The 27,632-nt window shown below is 40.9% G+C and overlaps 1 protein-coding gene across 5 annotated transcripts in view; it reads left to right on the top strand.

Annotated features, from left to right (window-relative positions):
* The window catches only part of PRELID2 (PRELI domain containing 2), a 65,651-nt gene extending 38,500 nt beyond the window's left edge, over window positions 1–27,151 (top strand). For all 5 annotated transcript variants that reach the window (XM_042986390.1, XM_042986404.1, XM_042986413.1 and 2 more), the window contains 2 exons: window positions 21,325–21,394; window positions 25,195–27,151. In XM_042986390.1, coding sequence (XP_042842324.1) covers window positions 21,325–21,384 — 60 coding nt within the window. In that variant the 3' untranslated portion in view covers window positions 21,385–21,394; window positions 25,195–27,151. The remainder of the gene's footprint in view (window positions 1–21,324; window positions 21,395–25,194) is intronic.
* The last annotated feature ends 481 nt before the right edge of the window (window positions 27,152–27,632 follow it).

Below are 27,632 nucleotides of genomic sequence, written 5' to 3'. Positions count from 1 at the left end.
AAAAAACAAACCTACTCACATACTTCTTTTCATACTTTCTTTTTATGGTTGCATGTTTGTTTGTTTTCCAAACCCATATGAACACCCAATAGATTTTAAACTCAGAAGTGTAGTTCACAAACAGTTTGAGTATCACCTGTGTGCCAGGCATTGGGTAAGGTGCTGGAGACACAAGCAGGAATGAAACAATTCATAAGAGTGGAGGCTGTGCCTTATACAGCTTTACTTCACAGATTCTAGCTCAGGGTGGAAGGCCTGACAGGCAATGAATAAACATCTGCTGATGGTGAGAATTATTGAACCCCATGTGGGGGTCAGTGCTCAGCACTATGATCATTGTTGGGAAGGATTTTCAAATAACAACTGGTACTTACAAGAGCTTACTTGATGCCATGCCCTACGCATGGCACACATTACCTTAATTTTCTAAACAAGTTTATGACATAGGAACTCTTCTTCCTCTTTCATTCACGGGGAAACTGAGGTCCCAAATGACAAAGCAGTTTTCTCAAGGTGACAGCATTAGTGGGTGATGAACTTGGGATTTGAACCCAAACCTCTCTGACTCCAGAGTGTACTGTTAATGAATACCACACTGCCACATCCACTCACTCTGCCCTCAAGCAGCCACTTGTGTGGGGCCAGATGTGGTGTGCTCGATAGAGCCAGAGCAAGGAGTTGTGGGGTTTACAGTAAGGATGGAGGAATGCAGAAGCACGGAACTCAGTTGCCATGGAAGGACTTGGCATGGACTACAGGGACGAGGGGCCATGATGCTGGTTGTTGAAAAGGTCTTGAATGGCTCTGTTCAGAGCTGCCAGCCTCTGGTTTTATCCAGATTCCACCTGGCCTAAATTCGGGACTTCCATGCAGGTTTGAGGGTGTGTTTAGCTGGTGTTTCTGCCATTTTTACTATAATGATATATCCTTTTTTTCTGTTTTAATATGGACTATGGATTTGTTTTTGTGCTATTTGTTTTGAAAATATCTTTATATTACAAAAGAAAATTTCAGTGGCATTTTTCACAGAAATAGAATAAACAGCCCTAAAATCTCTATGGTATCAGAGAAGACCCCAAATAGCCTTTCTTCTTGAGAAAGGAGCTGAAGGCATTGTGCTCCCTGATTTCAAACTATATTACAAAGCTGTAGTCATCAAAACATTATGGTATTGCCTAAAAACAGACACAGACCAAAGGGGAAGAATAGAGAGCCCAGAAATAAACCCATGTATATATGGTCAACTAATTTACAACAGAGAAACCATGAAGACAGTCTCTTCAACAAATAGTGTTGGGAATACTGGACAACTGCATGCAAAAGAATGAAACTGGACCACTTTATTATATCATACACAAAACAAAATAGCAACAAAAACCCAAACAAATGTTCAATAAAATGGGCAGAGGAATTGAATAGACATTTTTCCAAAGAATACATATAGATGGCTAACAGATGCACAAGAAAATGTTGAACATCACAAATCATCAGGGAAATATAAATCAAAATCACAATGAGATACCACTTCACACCTGTTAGAATGACTTGTATCAATAAACAAGAAATAATAAGTGTTGGTGAGAATGTGGAAAAAAAGGAACCCTCATGGAAAAAAAGGGCATGTAAGTTGGTGCAGCCTCTATGGGAAACAGTATGGAGGTTCCTTAAAAAATTAAAAATAGAACCACCGTATGATCCAGCAATTCCACTTCTGGGTATTTATCCAAGGAAAATGAGAACACTAATTCAAAAAGATAGGTGTACCCCCACGTAAATAACGCATTGTTTACATTAGGCAAGATATGGAAATGACCTAAATATCCACTGATGGATGAACAGATAAAAAAGATGTAAAAGATGTGGCGTGCGCGCGCGTGCACACACACACACACACACACACACACACACACACAGAAATGTCACTCAGCCATAAAAAAGAATGAAATTTTGCCGTTTGTTAACACCATGGTTAGATCTTGAGGGTATCATGGTAAGGAAAATAAGTCAGATAGAGAAATACAAATACATATGAGCTCACTGATCTGTAGAATCTAAAACAAAAACAAAAGCCAGGTTCATAGATACAGAGAATAAATTAGTGGTTGCCAAAGGCAGTTATAAAATAAAGATGTGGCGATATAAAGTACAGCATGGTGACTGTAGTTATTACTACTGTATTGCACATTTGCAAGTTACTAAGAGAGTAAATCTTAAAAGTTCCCATCACAAGAAAAATGAATTCTGCAACTATGTGTGGTGCTGATGTTAAATAGACTTACTGTGGTAATCATTTCACAATATATCCAAATACTGATTCATTATGTGGTACACCTGAGACTAATATAATGTATGCCAGTTATACCTCAAGAAAAGGTACACGTGAAGATGATGTTGGGAATGGTTTGGCTGGCAACATAGAAAAGATGCAGTGGAAAATGTCATCCATCAGTTGGAAAGGTCAGGGAATTATGGATTCTCAGAATGAAAAGTCCTTCCCTTCCTGAGCTGCTGATCAAATCCAGATTCAAGTGCTGCACACAAGACTTGCTGGCTCAGACTCTTGGGGGCACAACAGAGAAGAGGCTCTTGAGTACACGTGTTGGTCTGCAAGTTTGGGAAGCAGGGTGTTACAGAAAAGGAAGCATGAGTTTTTAAGATGTTATTTGACTCGCCAAAATCGTGACTCAAGAAGGTAGAGGTAGACCTACAGAAAAGATCTCCTGATTCCCACCCCAGGATTAAAAACTACATTAAAACCTTTTTATTGTAGCAAAGTATATGTTACCTAAAATTTACCATTTTAACTATATGTAAGTCTACAGTCTGACATCATTAAGTGCATTCAGTGTTGTACAACCATCAGTACCATCCAATTCCAGAACTTTTTCATCTTCCTAAGTAATAATTCTGCAGCCATTAAATAGTAACTCCCCATTCCTCTCTCCTCCTAGTTCCTGGCAACCACCATTTTATTTTTTGTCTCTGTGAATTTGACTACTTTAGGTACTTCATGGAAGTGGAATTGTACCATATTTGTGTTTTTCTGTCTGGCTTGTTTCACTTAACATAATGGTTGCAGGGTTTATCAATGTTGTAGCTGGGTAGTATTCCATTGAGTATGTATACCACATCTTGTTTATTCATCCATCAGTGCACGCCTGTTGTCTTCCACCTTTTGGCCATTGTGAATAATGCTGCCATGAATAGGGGTATATAAATATCTGTTCAAGTCTCTGCTCTCAATTCTTTTTCTGGATTGTATGGTAATTCTGTGTTTAAATTTTTGAGGAACTGCTTAAAAGTTTGTTTTTGAGATAGCTCTCTCTCTTTTTCCATGGCAGCAATGGACTGTACTATTACTGTGTATTTTTTTCACGTCTGCCCAGAAGAGTGGTGCTATATATACTATACTCTTGGCTGGTGACACTAGTGAGTGTGCCATATGGTGCTTTCCTCAGTCCGAGAGACACTCAGTTGTCTCCTGACTCTGCCTTCATCTCTGTCTGTCTGCTGTAATCTCATGTTCTGGTGGACAGTTTTGATCCATGATGGGTTGGATGGGTTGGAAGCGTTGAAAAGTTGGAGGTGTTGAAAAGTGTTGAAAAGTGCCAAGGACAAGCGTCCTGGATAGCAAGTACATATGTTAATTTGCCTTGAGGTAAGCAAGCACATTCAAAAAACATATCAAGGAAACAGAAAGATCTGAAGGAAAATAGGGTTTGGGGGAAGTCTGAGACACATGCAAGGCTTCGTACATATTTCTGCAGCCTAGGGAAATGGCCAGTGACTGAAGCAGAGCTGAGAGGGGCTCAGGCCAGTCAAGCCCCACCTCAGGGATCCTAAGAGAAGGAAACAGGACAGAGATCAGGCTATTCTGTGGGGCAGGTATGGCTCTGCAGGTGCTCTCCAATTCTGGAAAGGGAGACTTTGCAAGAGTCTTGGTTTTCAACCTTTTCTTCATTATCATCCACCCACTCCCAGTGACTCTTTTAAGACTTTTTTTCTATTTGTCCCCCTCCCCATGCAATACTAATACCATGGCTATACTGATTATCTCTTTGTAGACTGTATTATGCTATTGCTTTATACATAAAAAGTGTAAGATATTTTTCACTCCCCAAAACAAAATGTCACCTTGTGTTGTTAGGGTTCCCATTGAGAAAACATGGTTCCTACTGCCCTGAGTATCACTATCTCCGTCTCTCCAAATTAAAACAATCACCAGTCCTCTGGCCCCCAACCCCTAAAATTCCAAGCAAAAATCGAAAGAACTTTTTGGTGAACTCCCACGTGGTTCTTGCAGATTTCACATTTTACTCTTCTGGGAGAGGCTTAGGAGACAAAATGGGTGGTAACGCTCTTGTCATGCAAGTGTTCTTTTTTTAGCCCAGTTGTCTTCCCACTTGGAGACGACCATAAATGCTGTGGACATGCAGAGCTCTCATTATGCACTTGCATAGAGGTTTTTTGTTTTTTTTTAGGTTTGTGAAATACATTTTCAGTGTGTAATAAAATAATGTGTTATCTTAGCCACTCTCCTGGCAAGGCCCCATTATTAGTCCCATGATTATTCCTGTGTTGATTGGGAGGCTGAAGCAGAGAGAGACTGAATTCAACAGCGTGTGAAATATTTGTCACTGAAACAATGTGGGCAAGTCAAACAGTTTGAACATCGCTTTAGAGAAGGTCTGGCCTACACATGCTATAGCTAAAGATATCTGAACATGCTGTTTCCTTAGGGTGTTTATAAAAATCCATTTTAATAGTGGAAGATAATTCTCTGCGACAGAAGATAGTATTCTTGTGTATATATTGGTATATACAAATGTGTGTGTGTGTGTGTATATATCTCCAAACACACAGCCACTGTACACAACACACACACACACACACACACACACACATACATACACACTCTGAGACACTGTATATGTAGTCCAAATGGGCATTTGAAAAACCTGGTTACTGTCTGGTTGCACCATTTTTGCAAACTGTATTAGTTACCTATGGCTGTATAACAGATTACCCCAGCACTCCACAGCTTACAGCACACATTTACTGTGTCTCAATTTCTATGGGTCAGGAGTCTGGGCATGCCTTAGTTGGATCCTCTGATTCAGGGTCCCACAAGGATGTAGTCAGTGTCTCGGCTGGGGCTGGGATCTCATCAGAAGGCTCTAGGGGGAAAATTCAGTTTCAGGTATATTCACATGGTTGCTGCCATGCCTCCCTGGTAGGGAGCCTCCTGGCTAGTAGGATTCTGCCAGCCTCCCTGGGTTCCTCGACATGCGGGGCTCTCACAACATGGCAGCAAGCAAGAGAAGGGGCAGGAGAGTGCTAGCAAAACAAAAGCCATGGTTTTTGTTACCCGATCATAGAAGTGACATCTATTTATTTCTGTATTGCGTTCATTAGGAGCAGGTCACGAGATGTAGCCTGCAGTCAAGGGAAGGGGATACACAAGGGCATAAATACCAAGAGGCAGGGATCACTGGGAGCAATGTGAGACCTGCCTACCACACCGACCTCATGTGATGGGTATGCCAAGTTGCATGCACAACTGTTGAATTCTTTTTGGTGGTATTGGGAACTGATAATTAGAAGTTGGTAAGGGTTAGCTGCACCCGTACAACTTCACTCCCAGCTTATAAAAAAGTTCTGCAATGCATACAGACGTTTAATTAATCGTTTATTTATAAGTAGGCACAAAATAGATGACTTGTTTTATAAGTTTGATTAAGTCTCTGTCCTTTTGGGCGCTCCGACCACGAATTGCATAAATAGATGGCTCCCTGAAAACAGAACTGACTCTATTCCAAACGCAAGATTCGGCTGTTCTAAAGATAACATCAGGCGGCCAAGTCTTCTGACCCAGTGGATGGGCATAGGACCATGTATACATAAACTTTGGGTGCCATCCCTAAAGTTGGCTGGTGAAGGGCTTGCTGGATAGAATCTTAGCTCTTCATTGTGCAAGGAGTATATCTCTGGAATGTTGAGCTAATCCCTGTATGTTAGGTTCCACTAATTAAATTAATGAGAGTCCATTTCTCACATCCACTAGGAAGCCACTAATTTTACCGGTGAAAATGCACAATTTATGCCAATTATTAAAGCCTCTGATGTTTCCAAGGATAACGGTAACTGACATTTCTGGAAAGTGAGTTTGCTGATTAGAATGCTCACAGCCAACCCCTGGAGCCTGAAGCTTGCATTAGGGCGACTGACTGTACCTGATGTATAATGTGAACTAACACATGTACCATAATATTATATTGCATGTACCAAAATATTTTGAAGCAAATAGATAACCTGATAGTCATAAACCAAATGTCAACTCCTGAACCTAGTATGCTTTGTCTTTAGAAAGATTATTCAGTGTGAGACAAGATTTCAGCTGTGTGTTTAACACAAAGATTGAATATGAAGCTTTAGAGAAGCGGCCTTTGGTCCATCATCTGGTTTTTTCATTTCCTGGATGTCACATATCACATCTTGGATCGTCAATTTTCTCATCTCTGAAATGGAGAGATAATAGTTGTCTTTCACAGGGTTATTTTAAAGATTAAGTGAGGGCACATATATGAAACATGGCTGACATAGAGAAACTCCAAGAATTGTTAGCATTAAGAGAAGTTGTCTGATAAAAAAGATATTTTTTTAAGTAAATACCCTCTTAAATACTCATCTGAACAAAAATTTTAGATTGCGGCAGTATAGGTCAAGTTTGTGTTGTCTTAAAAATTATTTTTTGCCATTTTTTAAATCCATTATTTTAACATTCAGTGTCTCCATATTCACCATTTTGATTTAGTTCTTTCCATTTGTGTTCGTGTATGTTTGCTTATGTATGCATGTATGTATGGTATTTTTTGAAAGACACACTGGGATTATTTTGTTTATTTGGCCCAACTTTTTCATTTATGGGCATATTGTTAACATTTTCCTTGAAAACATGAGTTTTGATGCCTTTGTAATATTCCATTGGCATAAATTCCCTTATTGTTGGTTTCTGGTTTTTTTTCCACTATTATAGATATTATTGTGGTAAATCCATGAATACAAATACTTGTATTTCTCATCACTTCCGGGGTTAAAGAGTGTGCACATTTTTAAGACCTTTGACGCAAATTGCTAAATTTCCTTACGAAAGAGTTTTGCCACTTTGCAGCTTCCACCGCAAGCCAACTCTGGGTATTATCAGAGATCTTGCTGTGTAACATGACGTAACCTCTTAGAATTTCCATTTGTCATTAGGGAAGCAGGGTTAATTATTCTACCCTCCTAGGATTTTTATGAAGAAGAAATGAAATTGTTAGCTCCAGACTTCTGGTTCCTGCTCCAAAGACATTGAAAATTAATGCTTCTGTCATTAACTAATTGTTTGACCTCAGTCTTCCTCCAAGTGTTTTAATTGTGTTACCTTGAACTAGTTGCCCTTAGCCACCCAGTTTCTCAACTGTGAAATGAATGTCTGGTGGACACACATGCATGGTAGTCCCAACCTTAAAAGAGTGGACTTTTCAAAACCCAGTAATTCTAAGATCGAGGAAGACAGCAAATACAACTGTCATTCAAAAGAATAAATAAAAGTCACAAATATGACAGGTGAACATCAGTGTAATTAATAATCTGCTGACTGTATGTTGGAGGTTTGCATTTCCTTCTGGGCTTATGTTGGAGACTTGTATTTCTTTCTGGGTTTTGTCCATCTTTCAAGATTTTTTCCATTACTTGAACAACTTGAAAGAACTTCTGTCCTTAGTTCCAGAGGGTTTACTTCCTAGCTCTCAATTTGCCTCTGTTGGCAATACTCTTCAGTGCTCAAGTAGATTTATTTACTCGCTATTTATTCATTAGATGCTGGTGATTAGTTAAGTAATAATAACTGCCCTCTTCCTCCATATCTCCTCTCCATCAGCTCGCCTTGTCGTGCCGTCTCAGAGTTTTAGTCCTAAGAAATGTAGCCTTTGCAGTGAAAACATCTCAGGGAAAATGAGTATTCTGTGACTGATAACAGTTTTGGTCCTTCTCCTGAATTTAAAACAATGCCATTACCTTGACTGTGAGACTTAGGAATCTAAAATATCTCTGTGGCTCATTTGAATTCATCAGGGTTGTAATAGACTGCTCAGTGGTAAAGCTTTTGGGAATCCCTGAGATCAGCCAGCTGCAACTGTGGGGCGTTGCCTTTTGTAAACAAGATGAAACCTGGGAAGTTAAACTCTTACCAGAAATGGCAGAAAGTGGCTTCTTGAGCTTGAGATGTGTCACTGTCATTATAGTGATTGGAAGTCATGTCTCCACACAGTGTGCAGCACTGTGCCAAGAATCAGGAAATCTGGGTGGTGGCCCTGCCTTGGCCGCACCCTACTGGCCACATTGCGTGGACTGGTTGCTCTGAACGTCACTGTCATTTTTTTGTAAGTCAGGGCTAAGAGGGTCAGTTTCCATTTTGACGCAGTATGATGTTTTTTGTTGTTGTTTGTTCGTTTGAACCCTCACTTCTTTCCCCCAATGTGTAAATAACAAGATTTAAATGTTGTTTCTGACAGAATTTAAGCCTGCATAAAAATTCAGGAGTTTAAGCTGAGCGGGTATCCAGGAACATCAGAAATAATTCATAGTGGATGGTCAAGGTTTGGGGAAGGGCAATAAAATATTTAAAAATAATAAACAGGTTTTTATAAAATAAATACTAGTTAGCAAGAGGAGATGGTAAGCATGTGGTAGGGATGTTATAGTTCCATTTTATAGTCCTATTCAGATGAACTAAATAAACTGCATATTGCAAGGATTTGTAGGTATTGTAGGGGGTCTTCAAGATATTGGTGCCCAATAATAGATATGTTGGCTTATTTTTAATCCATGCTTTCTGAAAACACAGACTTTTCTGGAAGCCTTGGAGAAAACCAGTATAATACAGTATTAATAGTGTTTATACTCTTTTTAATAGTATTAATAGTATTATACTATTAATAGTATACAGTATTAATAGTATTTATAATCTATTGATTGTTTACCACGATCCAAGTACTGCACTGTTTTATGAGCAGTGGTTTCTCCCAATGACTCAGAGAGAGAGAGAGAGAGCGACAGAGAGAGAGACAGAGAGGGAGATAATGTTATTCCCACGTCTCCATTTTACAGATGAAGAAGTGGAGGCACAGAGGTTACTTTCACAGGCTCATCAGCCAGCATGTGGCAGAGCTAGAATTCCAGGTGGTGACTTCAGAGCCCATCCTCTTAACTGCTGTACTCTTTGGCTTCCTGAGCTGGAGGGCAGAATCCTTTCCCCCAAAGAGCCTGGGTGAGGAGACCAGCCAAATACTTGGCTGGTCTCCATTGACTGTGGGGTATGACCTTGAAGTCAGATGACCTTGAAGTCAACACTTGTCTGAACATAGAGAACAAGTAGTCTCCATAAGCTTAATGTGATGCTTGCTTTCCTAATGCTGCTTTACTCTCACACCCAACCAGGAATCTTTGGAGATTTGGGAGCCATGTTCTCCCCACTGTTCTGGATAGAATTTCCAACCAACCTGTTACTTTTCTGAGCTCGCTCACACACTCTGTTGTGCTAAATTCAAAAGCAAAGACAATGAGAAAATAGGTATTTGTGGCCATCATAAATCTTCGCATACCTCGTATAAACCTAAGGCAGGCACAGAATTGAAAACTGAAACAGCTCTGGCCAGGTGGCATTGAAATACTGCAAACATTGGGGCTGTGTCTGCTGACTGTGGATTCAGTGCCTTTGAGGCACACATCTTTGGTGGATACAATCTGTTGTAGGATGGGACTTGAATTCAGTTGGGTTCTCTGTGCTTCGTTAAGGCTCTTAGTTTGACCAACAAGGCCAGGAAAATGTCACTGAGGCATCTTAGATCAGGAGTTAATACAGAATTCTGGGCAGAGCAACTTGAATTGGAAAGGTAATTTAATTTCTTAAAGGTACATCCAATAAGCCCTGCAGCATACTAATTAAATGCTCTGTGAGCTTTCTCAGATGTCCAGTCGTTCTCCTTGATCATGTTCCCCCTCTGTTGGTGGTGATTTCTTATTCTGCCTCCCCACTCTGTGGGAGAATTTCATCTCTTGCTGAGTGACCCCTTTGGTTTTGCCGACGCTTTGTGGGACTTGTAGCAGGCAGTGCTCTGGCAGGTGATGGGAAGAAGGCTGGGGTGCCTGGCTGGGAAGGAGGAAAAATCCTGTGTCTTGTGACCCACGTATGTCAGAGTGATACTTCTTTGTCACTTTCAATTTCTTTGGAATCCCACTTGCTGCCTGAAGTTCGACCCCTTATTGTGTGGCTTTCTTCCTTAGATTCTAGCTAAACTGTTTTTCTATTTTTCTCTGAATTTCCTTAGTAAAGGAAAATGGTGGGTTTTTGAGAGTTAATTAACTCCTTTCATATTGACAGCCCGTTTAAGAAGAATTTCTCAATCAGTGGCCTTTGCTGGGGAAGTAGCTTTTGTTCACTTTTCAAGATATTAACATTTTTGAAAGCTTACTGCTTTTTCTATTCTCTTCACTTCTTGACATGTTTGAATATTTCATAATTTCAATAATTTCATTTTCTCACAAAAAATGGCCACACTCTTCCCCAAAAGACTCTTTCAGTCTGTAAACAACAACAACAAAAAATTAAGGTTTTATTTAAAATGTTTTTGAATAGGTGCTACCTGCACATAAATATTTTGTATATTTTCAGAGGAGCCATTTGTGTTTTTTTGTCCTGGCTCTCTTCAAAAGCAGCAGACTACCTTGTACCAATCAGCTGTGTGACCTTGAGTAATCCACTTAATTTTCTGAGTCTCATTTTTCTCATCTGTAAAATGAGGGCAATATTGGAACCTACTTCATCAAGTACTTGTGAGAAGCAAATGAGTTATATGCGTAAAATGCTTAGGACGAGATTTTGCACACAGTAAATGATCAGTTGGTGTTATTTAAAAAGAAAAATTCAAGGAAGTTATAGCAAAAACTTATTTTTCCCATTAAGGCTACAGGCAAATGTTTAATAGTTATAATAAGCCTGTCTTGGGAGTTACCCAGACCCGAATTTAAATCTCAGGGCCCTCCTGCCTCCTGTGTGTACAGATTGAGCCTCTGGTTGAAATGTGAGTGGTAGTACCAACCTTCTTAGCGTGCAAGTAAAAGGAAATAATGTAAAGAAGTGCTTAAATATCTTGGCACATGTTAAATACTCCAGAAATGATAACTGTTATCTTACCGTTATAGCTCAAATTGGCATGTTCTGGTTAGTCTTTTACATGCAGATTTTAAGCAGTCATAATTACAGTGTAAGTACACTTTAATGTTTTGCTCTTTTCAAGTAATATTATATCACAAATGCCTGCCGCCGCAACTCTATAAACCTCAAAGCCAACATTTTAATGACTGCGTAATATTTTCTTTAGTTCTTGTATAATAATTGATTTTACTCTTTCTTTAGGATTGAGCACTAAAGTCATTTACAAGCTTACCATTATAAGTGAAACCACGTGCAACATCTTTATACTTAGAATTTTTTGTATTTTGTATCATTACCTTAGAAAAGATTCCCTGAAGTACAGTGCTCAGCATGTGGCTGTTTTCATGATTCTTTGTTTCCCTTAGTGAGTAATAGGCTTCTGTGTGGTTCACTGTTTTATCCTCAATACCTAGCACGTAGTCCATGCTCACTAAATATTTACTCAATTAGTGAACGCGTGTACATATTTCTCAATGTGCTAAGACTTCTTTATGTTTGCATTCTATTTTATTTTAAAATGGTCTTACAAGAGGCGCCTGGGTGGCTCAGTCGGTTAAGCGGCCGACTTCGGCTCAGGTCATGATCTCGCGGTCCATGAGTTCGAGCCCTGCGTCGGGCTCTGTGCTGACAGCTCAGAGCCTGGAGCCTGTTTCGGATTCTGTGTCTCCCTTTCTCTCTGACCCTCCCGCATTCATGCTCTGTCTCTGTCTGTCTCAAAAATAAATAAATGTTAAAAAAAAAAATTTAAAATGGTCTTACAAGCAACTAAACTTTTTAGCCATTGGGGTAATAGGAAAGGTAACAGTAACAGGTCATATTTGTTGAGCCCTCTCTGTGCTCCAGGCATTATTCTCAGTACGTTACATGTGTTGTCTCCTTCAATTTGCTCAACAGTGCTGTGCAGTAAGTGCTGTTATGACCCTTTTCTAGGTGAGGACACAGAGAGGTGTGAGTTGATGTGCCCCAAATCACACAAGTGGTGAGTGGTAGAACGTGTATTCAAACCAGGAAGTCAGACCCTTGGTTTCTGTACTAGGAGACTAGGCTCCTGATTTACTTTGCCAGCCACTTACCCCTTTCACATTTCAGCCAGTCTAACAGATTATTTGCCAGGGAGCCTGAGTTTGTTGGCCAAATTCCAAGGGAAGTGTGAATCAGGTGTCCCTGAGCCTTGAGGATTTTCTGTCAGTCTCAGAATAAGAGCCAGAATTGCCCACAAGGGCTTGTTATTTCAAAGGAGTCCTGCTTTTGCAGTTTACCAAGTGAAGGATATGTGAATGTTTTTTTGTTTTTGTTTTTGTTTTTTTTTTTTAATAAACCTTAGCTGTTTTTTTCATTGAAGGGGAGAATTTTATTAGATTGTTAAACATCAGGGCAGCTGGTAGATTTAGAACATTGTCTATGTGGGAGTTATTAATGCATGAAGGAATATCTGGGACCAAGCTATCAATTTATCAATTTTCCCCCCTATCAATTTACTATGTGGGTTGGGGATTTTAAAGAACATTTGCGTCTATAAGCACTAAAAGGTATTTTTTCCCCCTTTGTAAATGATTGACTCTGAAAAACAACAGGTAGTTTAGACTATTATTTGCATGTAGTGATTTTATTTTTTAGTCATTTACATGTAGCTTTTATTCTGGTTGTTTGTGTTAATTTACAATATTAAATGCTTAGAATTTTTCAAAAGGTGTCCCTTCTTATACTTGCCATGAACTTCATGTTTCTGCTATTCCACAGGTAATGTGAAGGATGGGGAGTGAAAGTGAGCCCTCCTATTTATATAGCTAATGTTCAATACAGCCCTCTGGCTCCAAGCAGTACCCTCATGCCTCGTTCACCCTTCCCAGGTTCTGTCCCCTCCAAAATGGCTAAAGACTTTATGTGGGAAGTAACAGCCTCACTAATCTGCATTGGTTAAAACCAAGGAGTTCTAACTGGCAGATACTGGGTTCAGCAGAAATGTTTCTTCTGCACACACTTGTCCTCCAGCCTCTTGGTAGTGTGTGAGAGAGCTTCACTTGGTATCCACAGAAAACAAATGCATTTGGAGATGTGGTGAGGTGCTTTTATCCTTAGGGAAGTTTTAAGAATTACTTGTAGTTCGGTCTCATCCCATCTCCCCTAAATAGGTAAAATTAAAATGACCCAGATGTAGATAGAAATAACGTTGGGATGGCAGGAAGGACTATGCCTAAAGCCACATGTCATTTTTTTGGTGGTTTGAGAAGAAAACTCTACCAATCTACCTTTTTAAGGAGGTAGTTTAGTGAGGGCTCAGTCACAAAAACCTGGGTACGAATCTGGATTCTGCACTTACATAGCTGGGTACCATTGGTCAAGTTTCTTAGCCTCTCTGCCTCTCATTTTCTTTGTGTCACTGACTCATAGGTTGAAAGGATTAAATGAGACCAGGCAAACAGTGTGCTCAGTGCACCCTAGTAGGGCCTTAGCCTTTCAGTGAGCATTCCTTTCCTTCCTTTCCTGTGATTTGGATTCTAGTTCTCTGTGTATTGCTGACCACCCTGTGACCTAGGGAAAGCTTGTTTACCCTGATGGGCTCTGTGTCCTCGAACAATATTAGTAACTTTTAGAGGTGATGGGAAGAGAAAGTAAAATGTGCTTTGAGAAATCCGGAAAGGCACGAGGTGAGCCCTTGCTGACATTTCCTCTGGGTCACTGACCGTCCACTGAATGGGGAAGGGGGGTGGTGCCTGGTTGTGGGAGTCCCATTGTGAGGGTCCCCTAGTCTGACTTGGGTCCACATAGAAATCAGTAGCCGCTTTCCAGGCCACGGGGAGAGTGGGTGGGAGTGCCTGACAAAAGGCAGTCATTTGTCCCTAGCTTTCTATGTTGCCTCACCGAATCCTCAGAGCAGTCCTGCAGGGAAGCGTGCTTGCTCATTTCCCTCACTGGGGAAGCATATAGGCCCAGAAACAAACTCACTGAAGCAGATAATCATTGTGGAAAGAGTTGGAGAATTCCAGGTTTAAATTCCAGGTTGGTCACTTACTCAATCTGTCACCCTGAGCAACTCCCTCTCCTCTGAGGTCCAATTCCCTTACCAGGAGCTGGTGAGAGTGAAAGTATCTTACCTGGGAGCACCTTTGGGAGGATTAAGTGAAGTAATGTAGGTGAAGCCCCTGGCAGCTAGTTAGCCCCTTAACCTCAGTGTTGTTGAGATTTGGCATGATAGGTTTTTGACTGAAATAGGGCTTTCAAAACTTATATGTGAAGACCCAGGAGACCGGCCTTACATGTAAGGAAAATTGGTGATGTATAGAAATTGATGTGGGTGAAGAGAAGGGGAGAGACAAAAAGTAAAAGGAGAATTATCTGAGCATCTATTGGATTTATTTATTCTGTTAGAGACAACAAGCATGCTGGCAATCATTTTCTCTCTCAGGATAGGGAAGAAACAAGGCAAAATTATGACTGAGCTGAAATTTGATGAATAGTGAAAAAAGTGCTGATAAAGGGAATTGATAGGAACCTTGCTGTGTTTGAGTTGGTTAGTTAGGAGTATAAGAGTTGGTCCTGGACCCCTCTAGTACCACATGCTGAGGCAGTTTCGCCTCCATGGAATGGAAGTAGAAAGCTTCCCAGCAGTGGAGGTTTCTAAACAGGTAACAGAATTTCGTTTGTCAGAAATGTCATGGATGGCACGTGGCACTAGGTAGGAGGCTGGTCTCTTGATTGGTTAGTAGTGAAGAAGCCATATTTTGTATGAAGTCCAAATCAGGAAAAATAAAACTATATATAGGTCATGTTTAAAAACTAAAAATGAAGATAGGCTAAGGAGTTACGTTGGAGGGGTGGGGAAGGAACTTTGTAAAATAGGAAAACACCAATGACTAAATGCCTTTTAGCTAATAAAGTACTCATGCCAGGTCAGCGTTTAGTTGAAAACCGGCAGTATAGCAGTGACTTGGTAACCTTTCATCCTGATATTTGATGCCAGGACACCTGTCTGAGTCAGATAGGACACCTTCAGTTCTTTGCTAAGAGTTTCCTTTCTGGACTAGATAATATAATGTCATTTCCAATTTTTAGGTTTTATTATTTGGGGCTATATTCTTTTCCTTTACCAACTGTGAGATTAAATACTCTCTTTCAGGGGAGAGGAAGTTTTATTATGTGAAGCAGAGACATCTGAATTATTGTATCAGTTAGTGTCCTGCAGTTACACCTAAAGATTTTGGGTTGCTTATCAAAATAAAAATGAATCTTATGTAAGAGTTTATTAGCTACGATGGAAAAATTGTATTGAAGTCATACATGCAATCAGATATTCCTACTTGAAAAACACTGTATTTGAAATAATTTGTAGAGGTGATTAAATATTGATTCATATATTAAGAATCATGCCATTTAGTTTGTGAGCAGGACTAAAATATCTGATTTATTTATCACGCTTTCTGAACATAGTCAATAGGGAAGGCAAGAACAAACCTTGCTGTGTACCCAACATTAGAATAGGTGTTTTCATACATGCAGTCTCATTTATGCCGTCCACCCATGTCAAGATATCCTGGACCCTGGACTCTCAATCCTGATTGCTTTGGGTTAAATTGAGACTCTTTGCTTCTTAGTTATTGTGTGATTTTGGTCTGGATGTTTAATTTTTCTGAGCTTCAGATCTCATATGGGAAAAAAAAAAAGATGATGATCCTCTAAGGGAGATAGAATAAACAAAGCCAATGGCAGTAAAGCACTCAGCGCAGTGCTTGGCATTCAGTATTTGCCAATAATGTCGACTATTATTATTGTTTGATGTTACCCCAGTTTTATAGATGAGGAAGTTCTATATATAAAAGAATTAAACAACATCAGATTAAAAGATGCTTTATTAGGCAAAAGATGTCTTCCTGGAGAAGCTCTGAGCAGTGTTTCTCTTACCTTTTGATGAGAAAACTGGATTCAGATTCCTCCCTTTCCTTTTTTCATAGATGATGCCACTGGTCAGGTGTCTCCTGGAGCCTACTTTCTACTGGGGGAAGGGAGGGTGGCAGACAGTACAAACTATTTTTTTTAATTTTTATTTATTTTTGAGAGAGAATGAGAGACAGAGCATGAGCAGGGTAGGGGCAGAGAGAGAGGGAGACACAGAATCCGAAGCAGGCTCCAGGCTCTGAGCTGTCAGCACAAAGCCCAATGCAGGGCTTGAACTCACAAACCACGATTTCATGACCTGAGCCGAAGCCGGACGCTTAACCGACTGAGCCACCCAGGCGCCCCAAAAGTACGAAATATTTTTAAAAGCATGATAATTTTTTATAGTGATGAATGCTATAAAGACAGTAGGACCAAGTTGTGATCCACACTGTGGCCAGGCTGACCTAGGGCAGTCAGGGTTGTCTCTGAGGAGGTGCTGGGTGAGTTGAGAGCTCTGGCCGCTGGAAGATCTGGGGATGTTCCTGCCAGAGGGAAGTGCCTGGAAGAGAGATGAAGTGAGCTTGTTGCATGAACCGAAAGCAGACCTGTGTATCTGCAGGGCAGTGAGCTGAGTTGGAAAGCCTTGCAACCATGATAGTGAGTGTGGATTTATTATAAGAGCAATGGGACATGACTGAAGGTTTGAATAGGGTTCTACACAAAGTAAATGAAGAGATTCAAAGAAAGTTTGATGTAAATCAATTGAATGAAAAAAAAAAAGAATAAAAAAAGGGAAGTAAACTTTATATAAATCTTTTTATCAAAGAGTGAGTTTTATAATGCAAATTTCAGCATTTGACTTTGCACTTTCTAAACCCCTCTTGGCTAATCCAGATTCTTCAGAAACCGTTTTAAGTACCACATTTCCTGGTCAGTTATTTTCACATCATTCTCCCCTGCCCCCGCTCCCCCCCCCGCCTTTTTTTTTTTCCATACTTTCATTCTTTCCTTGTTCTGTTCTTTCATCTTCTCTGGCAGCCCTTGTTATTCTGGCCTTTTCCACTGCACTTTCAAGAATGCTAACTACTAGGCAGATTACACGGTCATTGTAACATTCAGATTCATCAGCTTGGCATTCAAAAGTAATCAGTTTATCCATCTTATAATCATCAACATCAAGTACCTTTTTTTTCAATTAAAAGAAATTTTTTTTTAAATTTGAGAGACAGAGAGCGAGGAGGGGCAGGGCAGAGAGAGGGAATGAGAGACAGAGACACAGAATCTGAAGCAGGCTCCAGTCCCTGAGCTACCAGCACAGAGCCTGATGTGGGGCTTGAACTCACAAGCAATGAGATCATGACCTGAGCCATCCAGGTGCCCCAACATCAGGTACCTTTTGTGAGCCAAATTCTGCACCCATCTTTTATCATGGTGATAATTAAGTGAGCAATTCTTGTTTTAAGAGCTCCCCACAGATGTGTCTTTTGAGAACTGCTTTAGAACTTTATAATTTTTATGAAGCCTAATATTACTCTCTTTGGGACCTCCTAGGTAAATCAGAGCTTCCTCAGGAGGTATCAGTTAGATAACAAAATACATATATTGTCTGGATCTAGCCGCCTTTAGTTCCAATTTATTCTGGTTCCTCTTCAGACAAGCTTTTTGTTTTCCTCAATAATCAGCTATTTCTCAGAGACTCTTAGAGTGGGGGATCTGGGAAGTGTTTTGAATCTGTGGGATTCTGGGAGGCCTTTATGGGGGTACAAGGATGCACTTGGACAGCCCAGTGCTGGTATTAGGGAAATGGGACTGTGAGGGCTCACTCACTCATCTGTACATTGGCAAATAGCAAAAGATAGCCTTGTAATAGAGAGAAAAAAAAATCTCAGAGGGGAAAGGAATAATAAAATCATGCTGGTTTATGGTTTGTCAGTCCAAAAAGCTTTTAAGCCATCTCTATAAAGGTGGATTCACTTAATGTTTGTTCTGCATTTCAGGCATCATTGTGTGGTAAGTGGGGTAAATTTAGCCTCTTTAAGCCTGATCTCCTAGGGGTTGAGTTTTAAGCATTGGAACTTTATTTGAAAGGGCTCTTATCGATTGGGCTTTTATTTGGTACCTCCTTACTAAAGAGAGGTACTAAATAATGGTTCGGCCTCCCTGTTAGGTTTTTTTTTTTTTTTTTAATTCACTTTATAGGTCTCTCTCTCTGCCCCTGTTCTCCACCTTCTATTTCTAACTGTTCTGCTTAAAAAGACTAAAGTGGTATGAGAGAGGGGAAAAAAGGGAAAGAAAAATCAACTGTCACATTGTGAACATAATTGATTCAATAAATAACGTCTTACAATTCCCAAGGCAAACCTCAAAGTCTTCACTTATGTCAATTAGTGTTAAGCTCAGTAAGTGGTGGCGTTCTTAATTTAGACGGATGGGGAGAGTTCACCAGTGCTCTCTTCCGAAGGAGGGACTGTGCTTTTCTGGTTTTAAAAACACACCACCAGATATATGGGCCCACTCTGCAAAAAGAAGGTTGAAACGGAATTATTGTGGCCGTTTTTATTCTTCCTGAAAATGGAGGGAAGGCATTTAATTATTGTTTAGGGTTTTGTTGAAACAAACAAATGGAAATAAGGGAAGTAAGATCTACTAGACTGTATGCTCCATACAGGGGTTTTGTCTTGTTGGTTCACTATTTAATCTGTGGTGTACACAGTAGGTGCGTAATATTTGTTGAGTGAATCTGTTGATGATTGAATGAGAGTAGAATGAGTGCAATTCAGATCTTAGGGTAAGAATTCAATTACATTTTATTCCACTGGTGGTTTCATTCCCCCCCTCCCTCCCCACCCGCTCCTTCATTTCTTCTCTAATTCTTTGCGGGACTGCAGGGTGTACTGTATCTTCCAAAATGATTAAGGAGGACTATTCCATCCATCCCCAGACTGGCAGAGTTGGAAGGGATCTTGGAGGTGATGTCAGGCTGCCATTTACAAGTTCTAGTAGATGAATCAGTTGTGCTTCAGAACCACAACTGGACATTCTGATTGTGTGGGTCTCAGCAGGGCTTGGGAATCTGTATGTGCCTCTGAGTTTCTCTACCAGTTCCTGTTCAGTCCCTGTTCGGCCTTGCTGTCCCCTGAGCTGTCCGATATCAGTTACTGCTTGGTAAAAGTGATGCACCTGAGGTACCCAGAAGAATTCCCGGCAGGACCGTGACCAGGACCCGCCTCTCTCCACCCTGATAGCAGTGCTCCTGGTCTTGGAGCTTGCTGCTTTAGTTCACCCCTCTCCGTGCTCCTCAGCATTCAATCTGCATCCTTTGGTGCTTTTTTCTTGCAGGACAGTGGCAGTGTTTGTGGCGATGGCTAGCCACAATATAAAGGACCATCTGAAACCTCAAGGAAACGTTACATTTTGTTTTGTGTACTTTGGTACTCAGTATATTTTATGGTCTTCTCTAGAGGCTCCCTTCTTGCTGTGGTGCAGAATAAATCCCTGGTAGGAAGCCCCTGTCTTTCTCTTGTGGCTCACTCAGTGTTTTTCGGGACCTGCCTGATCATGAGAATCACCTGGGTGCTTGTTAAAGGTACAGAACTCTGGGGCCTGCTTGAGTCCTATTAAGTCAGAGTCTTCTGTGAGGGGCCTGGGGACCTGTGTTTGATTGATTGAACGATTGATTGATTGATTGATTAACGTTTATTTATTTTTGAGACAGAAAGAGACAGAGCATGAACGGGGGGGGGGGGGGGGGAAGGTCAGAGAGAGAGAGGGAGACACAGAATCTGAAACAGGCTCCAGGCTCTGAGCAGTCAGCACAGAGCCCAACGCGGGGCTCGAACTCACGGACCGCGATATCATGACCTGAGCCGAAGTTGGACCTTTAACTGACTGAGCCACCCAGGCGCCCCTGGGGACCTGTGTTTTAGGTTAGCTTGGGTCATTAGTGTTCCCTGTAAGCTCCTTTCCAATCCCTGAGAACAGTGACTTCCATTCCACCAGGTCCAGCTCTGACTTCCTTAAAAACTTCGTTCATAATTACACCATCACCCTGTCTTTCTATCTGAAGATTTATCCTCTCGTCTGCACAACTTGGTCTTGAAGGAGAAAGGAGGGAATATGTGCTTTCCTCTTTCCTCCAGAGTAGATTTTGACTGGCTGGTGGGTGACAGGTCGGCATGTGCAGTCACAGAGTGAGCACGTGGGAAGTGTCAGGGGAGCCTCTGAAGCCCGAATAGAGTGCCTGTGTTCTTGCCCTGCTTTATTGCTCAACAGATGTATGACTTTGGGAAAATTGCTTAAACCTCTTGGAGTTACTGCTTCTTCATCTGTAAAATGGAAGTAAGAATTGTACTTGTTCTGGGGTTTTGTGTGTATTAAATAAGGCATCCGAGGCCAGCTCTCCAGACACAGACTCTGAGACAGAGACTTTTGTGCAGAGGGTTACTGGACAGGGCCTTCAGAAACAACTCTACCAGGGGAATAGGGGAGACAGAATTCTGCAGGAGGTGAATGTGAACCATGGTAATGTTGCAGTGAAGGTCTCAGCTGATCCCATGGGGACTTCTAGACATGGAGTGCCCTTCACTGGTTTCTGGAGTTAAGGGAAGAGAGCTGGGCCTTTAGACCCCTATGTTCACCAGTCGTTGTATGTGGGTTGCTCCTGGAGAGGGGACGTGACCTGAGTTTAGGCACCTCCCTTTGGCTGAGGGCTCTGTGCCCTTAGCAGCCTACAGTGCTGGCGGGTGGGGAAGGGGAGCCGAGAGGCTGGAAGGGTGCCCATGGTGCCACTGCCCAGGATGGTGCTCGTGGAAACCTGAGCAGCCAGCATAGCACATTTATAAATGCTCAATAAACACTAATTATTACCATTATTATTTCAGTTCTGGCAATGTCACTTAGCAGCTGGACCTGTGTTTTGAGAAGTTACTTGTGTTCTCTTGGACTGCTTTCTTATGTTTAAAATGGAGATTCTAAACTCTCCTGTGCCCACTTCCCTTGAGTAGTTCTGAGCACATGTAGAGAAAATGTATGTGAACTTGGTGAGAAAAATACTATAAAAATGTAAGGTATGACCATGAGCCTACTTTTCTGGAATGAGTATATGGCCATGACTTGGATTCCTTGGAGGGAAAGGGCTGTGATAAATGTAAAAGTGCTTGTTGCATTTTGATTTTGCTTTCTTCTCTCTCTAGGGAATTAGAATAATGGAGATGCTGCTAAAGGAACAGTGCGGTGCCCCCTTAGCTGAATAAAGAATCCGCAGTGAGTACCAAAAACAAAATCAGAATTCTTTCCTCCAGCCATGTTTTCAGGCTCTTGAGCCCTGTATTATGTGTCAGCCTCCCTGGGCTGTTCATGCTGTACATTTCCCAGTTATATGCAGAGGATCCTGTCTCACAGGTGTTTCGTTTTCTGTTCAGTACCTTCATTTACTTAGTTCTTTGATTTTCAGAGCAGTTTTGTACCTCGTGCTGGGTTACAACGGCATTCAAATTGTTGAAACCACTCAGCACAATCCAGCGTGATTACGATCTGCAAGGTGCCATAGATTTGTAGATTTCGGTGCAGGATTAACTGAACCTTAATTTTATTGTTCTGGGGACAATGGAAGGAGAGGGTTAAAGCTGTCTTTGAAGTAGGAAGGAAAACAAGGAAGGGGCATGTTTTGATTGGCCAGTGAAATAAATGTATTTTGTTAGTCATGTATATACTTCCTCTGGTTGGCAGTGGCTGCCTGAAATGCTATCGAGAAGGATTCTGACATTTTGAGCATAATATCAGGCTCTGGGTAAGGGTGCCTGAGTGATTAGCAATGTTGGCCACGGGCAGAGGATGGGAAAAAGCGCTAGTGCTAGAGCTCATACCGTCTCTAGTGTAAGACAAATGCTGTAGGGTTCACAGGTGGCAGGGGGAGTTTAGACTTGCTTAATTTTTTTTTCTTAAGTTTTTATTGTCTGCATGAAGAAGGGTGTCCATAGTGGAAAGGACAGACCAGAGTTATTTAAGAGAGAACCAGAGCCTAAAATAAATGAGTGTAATGGATTTGCATCTTCCCAAATTTATTGGACTTAAATTTTTAACATGTGAGAGAAGGTAAAGCCATTGAGTAAAGCAAACGCTCTCTTGGGTAATTCATCATTACCTCAAATTTCCCTTATGTTGGCTTAAAATTGTAGGACACATAGTTTTGTATAAGCAACCTTGGACTCTAATTGTGATCTAGAATAAAGTTTGAGAACAATTAACCAAAGAAAAAACAAAATGAACATTTATGTACAAGTACTTCAGCACTGAGTGCATGCTGGCAGATCTATGAATAGATTTATTCATTACTGGGGAGGCTAAATAAGATAATTCCATTTAGCACAAGCATGGCACATGGCAGGTGCTCAAAAAATGTTGAAATGGGATCTAAATATGGTCTGTTCCTAAATCCACTCTGCTCTTTGAGAACATTTTTATGAAGCATTTTTGTGAGGCTCACAAAGCACCTGGGCGCAGATCCCTTCTTATCCTGGAGGGTGGGATCTAAAGTCAGCTCCAAGTGAAATGAAAGACTGGGAGGGGACTCCACTTACAACTATATGCTGGTTTCCAAACTTCAGGTTAATGATTTTGGAACATCACTGAACCTCAGAATCCTCTGGAGGATTTGTTAAGCGTAGATCGGTGGGCCCCACTCTCAGTTTCTGTGTAAGTAGGTCTGGGGTCGGGTCCTAAGATTTGTGTTTCTAACAGGTTTCCAGGTGATGCTGCTGTTCTTGGTCCAGGGACCACACTTTGAGAACGATTGCTCTAAATGAGGTCTCATCTCTGAATGAAGACAGATTAAATATAAGGGCACCGAGGAAGCTAATAGCTGGGGTTTTGAAATTGTTGTCATGCAGTCTATTGACTTTAGATTAATCAGAGGAATGATCTTCTTGTGTGGTTTTTCCCTGATTTTAGGGTCTCGGTGCTTGTTTAACTGCTTTTTTTTTTCCCCCTGCTTAAATGTGGACAAGCTCCACAGTGGTGTAAAGACAACTGAAAAGAACAGAGATGAGACTCACACCAACTTGTGTTTTTGATTTAAAATGCTGTTAGTGAAATGAGCAGATTAAACAAGCTTACTTGTTGTCACAAATACGCATGTTCTTGTGGGTTTGCTTGTTTTGTTTTTACTGTGGTTGAAAGCTGATCAGGGCTCTTTATTGTTTCTAGTAACAACTCGCTCTTCTCTTTCAAGTGAAGTGTCTGTGAAGGACAGTTGCATTCAGGGCATTTAATGCAACAGAGCGTTTGAAGGATTTACCTAATTCAGACTGTTGTAATTCATGACCGGGTGTCTCAGGGCGGTAAATGGAAAAGTAAGGGGAATATACTTTTACCACATGAATTTACAGTTACTGCAAATTAGAGCTTGTGGCTGAGGCTTTAAAGCTTTTTTTTTTTTCAATGTCCACTTCATTGAAGTATTATGCATGTACAATTAAATTGACCAATCCCAAGTGTACATTTTGGTGAGTTTTGACAAATAGGTGTAGTTACGTAAGCATCACAAAAATCGTAACATACAACACTTTATGGCTTTGTGGTGCTGCTGTGTTTTTGCCAGTTTGTTGCTTCCCTTTTTTTCTTGACTATTACAAAGTTTTGGCAAGCTTGAAATGTGCCTGTTTTAATGGGACTTCTTCTGTTTTCAAAAGTGGCTCTATGGAAAATGGGAGAATGGTTGTGGGTTGGGGGAACTACTGTTTTTTTGAGCAATAAAATGCCACATTAAACGGAAGGGAGGCAGGTATCAGGGCTAAGGCTGTAGAAGAAGGGTCAGTCAGTTGTTGCCCTCAGGCCAAACCCAACCTGCTCTCTGCTTTTGTAAATAAAGTTTTATTGGCACACAGCTATGTCCCTGGCTTTGTTATGGCTGCGACGGCAGAGTGAATAGCTGTGACAGAGAGCTCTTCTCCAGCAAAACTTAAAATATTTATTGTCCTTTAAGAAAAAGCTTTCTGTCCTGTAGGTTGTGAGCGTGCCCTCTCCTAAATTAAGACCAGGGAACCTGGTAGTGGTTGTTTAGCCTTTTTTACATTGCATTTGATCACATCTTACCTATATTCCAAAGTTAATAGTTTATTTTGTCTGTATTAGCTTTAACATCACCACTCGGCTGATTTTATTTTAAGGCATAAAAAAGCACTGAAATGATCACAACAGTGAAGTTAAAATATCAGTAGCAGTGATCATTAAAATTGCTCATGAAGTTCCAGTGCACGTGCATAATGGAGTAGAAATGTAAGCATTTTGTGTAGCAGATAAGGTAGCAGCACTGTGATGTGGCAGTGGTGTAGGTGCTGGGTACAGTCAGTGTACTCAGTTTGCCAGTTGGGGAATTTTGCAGTTCTTAAAAACAACAACAACAACATTCCACGGGGTTTGCATGAATGCGCATAGGGAGATATTATTTATTATTTTTATATCCTACCACATTTCAAATTTGCATGATTTAAATTCACATAGAATGTGGCCACCTTGGATATGGTGCCCAGTCCTAAAGATACTCCCCAGAACTCTCTGGCCGTGTATCCACGTGGGCATTTGAAAATTAGAAAGCTTAGAAGGTGATTTTATCATGAACCAAAATGGAGGCACATACATCTCAGTAACCAATATGCTTGTAGAGTTGCTGCTGACACATCCGTTTGATAGATTTTTGATTTTCTGTCATTTTTGAATAAAACAAATAGCCCTGACATCTGTTTGTTCTTGCCGCTGGGGAGACACGGCTCGGTGAGGTTTGATCACATAGCAGAGTTCCTTCACGCTGGAAAGATTAAGACCTCTGTTTTAGCTATATCTTAACTCCCCTTTGAACCAGCTCCTCTGGGTAGCTGGACTTTATAAAATAAGGTGCTGGCTTTGTTCAAAGATCATTAGGAGGCAGAAATGCAGTTTCTTCCAGAATTATCCACAGTGATGGAATTCAAGTGACCCTTAAGAGTTGCTTTAGAAAAGAGGCAAATAAGTATTGATTGGGGAGACCTGTTTATTAGGTGATAAAGCCAACTTGCTTTCTCTTGCAGGGGACCTGTGTTGTCCTAATTTGCTCAAGAATCACTTCTTGGCCCCAACACATCACTGATGCAGTTTTTGAAATCCAACTTTAAGGATACACTGTTGGCAGCTTCAAGAAGAGGAGACCCTCCTTCCAGGACATGAAATGATACACTCCCCTGGGAGCCTGCCTCAGATAGTGGCACTCATGGACATGAGACCTGCTAGCTGGGTTTTTATGGCACAGTCTCTTTATGATTTACAAATAAAGGGAAAAAAAAAACCATAGAAGGTGACGTCTGCCCTTCTTCAGGATGTCCTGCTGACTGCCTGGTGACAGTGTCAGGGAAGCCAAGGACAGGCTGGAGGCCTGGCGAGTGGTGCTGGTGCCCATATGTTATCAGCCTCATTGCTCTTGGGATTCATGAGAAGATTCTGGGATGGATAAAGGAGTTAAACCTGATGCCTGATGCATGAGTGTCCTATAACAGAAAGGAATATACCAGGCCAGTGTTGAAGCTAAGCTACACTTAGAGTAATGTTTGGTTCTCAGAAATTGAGAGCATTTAATGTCTACCCATAAGTACTACTTAACTGTCACCAGTATGGCTTTTATAATGTAACCTGTCCACAGTATGATTTGGTCTCCTGAAAGAACATGGGTTGGAGAGCGGGAAGGCAGGGGATGACTTTGGCATTATGTGATATGGAGCGCAGCATGAACCTCTCTGTGTTTCGCTGGCAAGTGGGGCTACCTGGGCACAGGTGTTCTGTGTAGTGATGACTAGACAAGGAAGGGAGTTTAGTATGAAAAGCACAGGTTTGGGAATTTGACAGAATAAGTGTTACCACCCACTAGCTCAATGATTGATCATCTACATAATTTTCAATTTTTCCAAAGCTCCTTCTTTTTCATTGCACAACGAGGTTATAGAATTAACTTTGTGAGGTGGTCAGATCGATTTGGGATTGTGTATATAGAGTGCCTAGTATGCTACCTGTTGCATCGTAGAAGTCTAGTACCTAGATGCCATTACTATGTGAAACCATTTTGAAAATGTACTTTTCAAATGTAACATGAGGTAGTATTACTGTTTGAAAATTAGGTGACAGTAGTTTGCATTTACCGTGATTGGAAGCCAAAATATAAGTGCACACTACCTAATAGGAAGCTTGAAGAGAGGCAGTAATTTGGAATTCATCTGCTTAAGATAAAAATTGGGCCATTACTGGAAAGTCTTGGGGAAATTGTTCTTTTTTTTTAATATTTGAAAATTCTTCCACTTAGTGCAGTGATGAATATCAAAGCAATTTTATTTTTTATACAAGCCTGCCACTGTGAGCTTCTTCTTACTGTATTTGAGCTGTTTGTGCTGCGCGAGTTCTGTCTCTTAGGATAATCTCTCCTCATTTTCTTAGTGTCTCATTCTTCAGGTGTGTTGGAGAGAAAATGAATGGTAGAAACCAGAACAAAACTTTGACTTCTTTTTCCAGTTTGTCAGTGGCATTTGGTAGGCTTTTGGAATAATAGCCCATTTCGAAAAATAAGAGGCGATGTAAATGATCACAGAGGTGAGAGGTTAGAAATCCGTATGACACTGAAATAAACTTAATGCATCCTACCCAACAACCTACATCCTCTGAAGCAGGAGTTCTCAGCTTTTGGTGTTCATTAGAATCACCTAGGGAATGTTATGCTTTTTTGCTGATGAGGGTACATCCTAGAGCAATAAATACATCAGAATCTTGGAGATTCTGGGTGGAACCCAGGCATCCATCCATACTTTTTAAAGCTCCGTAGGTGGTTCCCATTGGTAACTAGGGATGCGAACACTAGACTGAATTCTTGGTGATTTTCAGACATTATCTGATTTCTTTCTTAACACCTCTGAGGTAGGAAAGGATATTTGTAGCAAGAATTTTTGTTAGAAATACAAAGAGTGGGGTGCCTGGGTAGCTCAGTCAATTAAGTGTCTGACTTTTGGTTTCAGCTCAGGTGATGGTTCATGAGTTTGAGCCCCGCATCAGGCTCCACACTAACAGTGCAGAGCCTGCTTGGGATTCAATCTCTCTCTCTCTCTCTCTCTCTCTCTCTCTCTCTCTGCCCCTCCCTGCATTCTCTCAAAATAAGTAAATAAACTTAAAAAAGAAATTGAAAGAGTGAAGCAGAAAGAGGACGAATTTTTGCTAATTCCTTAAAACCAGGGTGGCCAGTGCAAATGGCTTTGGGGACCTGGCAGGTGATCTGATGAGTCAGGCAGGCTGGTGGCGCCTTGGGAGACCCTGGGGACACATGTCTGTTTAAAGGTGGACAGCTGCTGCCCAGCTCTCACACACTGTTGCCATGTGGCTGTTTTTTCTAGTTAACTCTAATTTCCTGTTTTATAGGAAAAGACAGACTTTTTTTTAAAGAAAAGAATTCTCCCAATTTTTACATGCTGGCAGTAATTCAGAATTGTTTAAAACA

The sequence above is a fragment of the Panthera tigris genome, chromosome A1, assembly GCF_018350195.1.
Source record: "Panthera tigris isolate Pti1 chromosome A1, P.tigris_Pti1_mat1.1, whole genome shotgun sequence".
In the NCBI taxonomy this organism is placed as follows: Eukaryota; Metazoa; Chordata; class Mammalia; order Carnivora; family Felidae; genus Panthera; species Panthera tigris.
The sequence above is the reverse complement of the archived record's forward strand: the minus strand, read 5'-3'. Positions and strand labels throughout refer to the sequence as shown.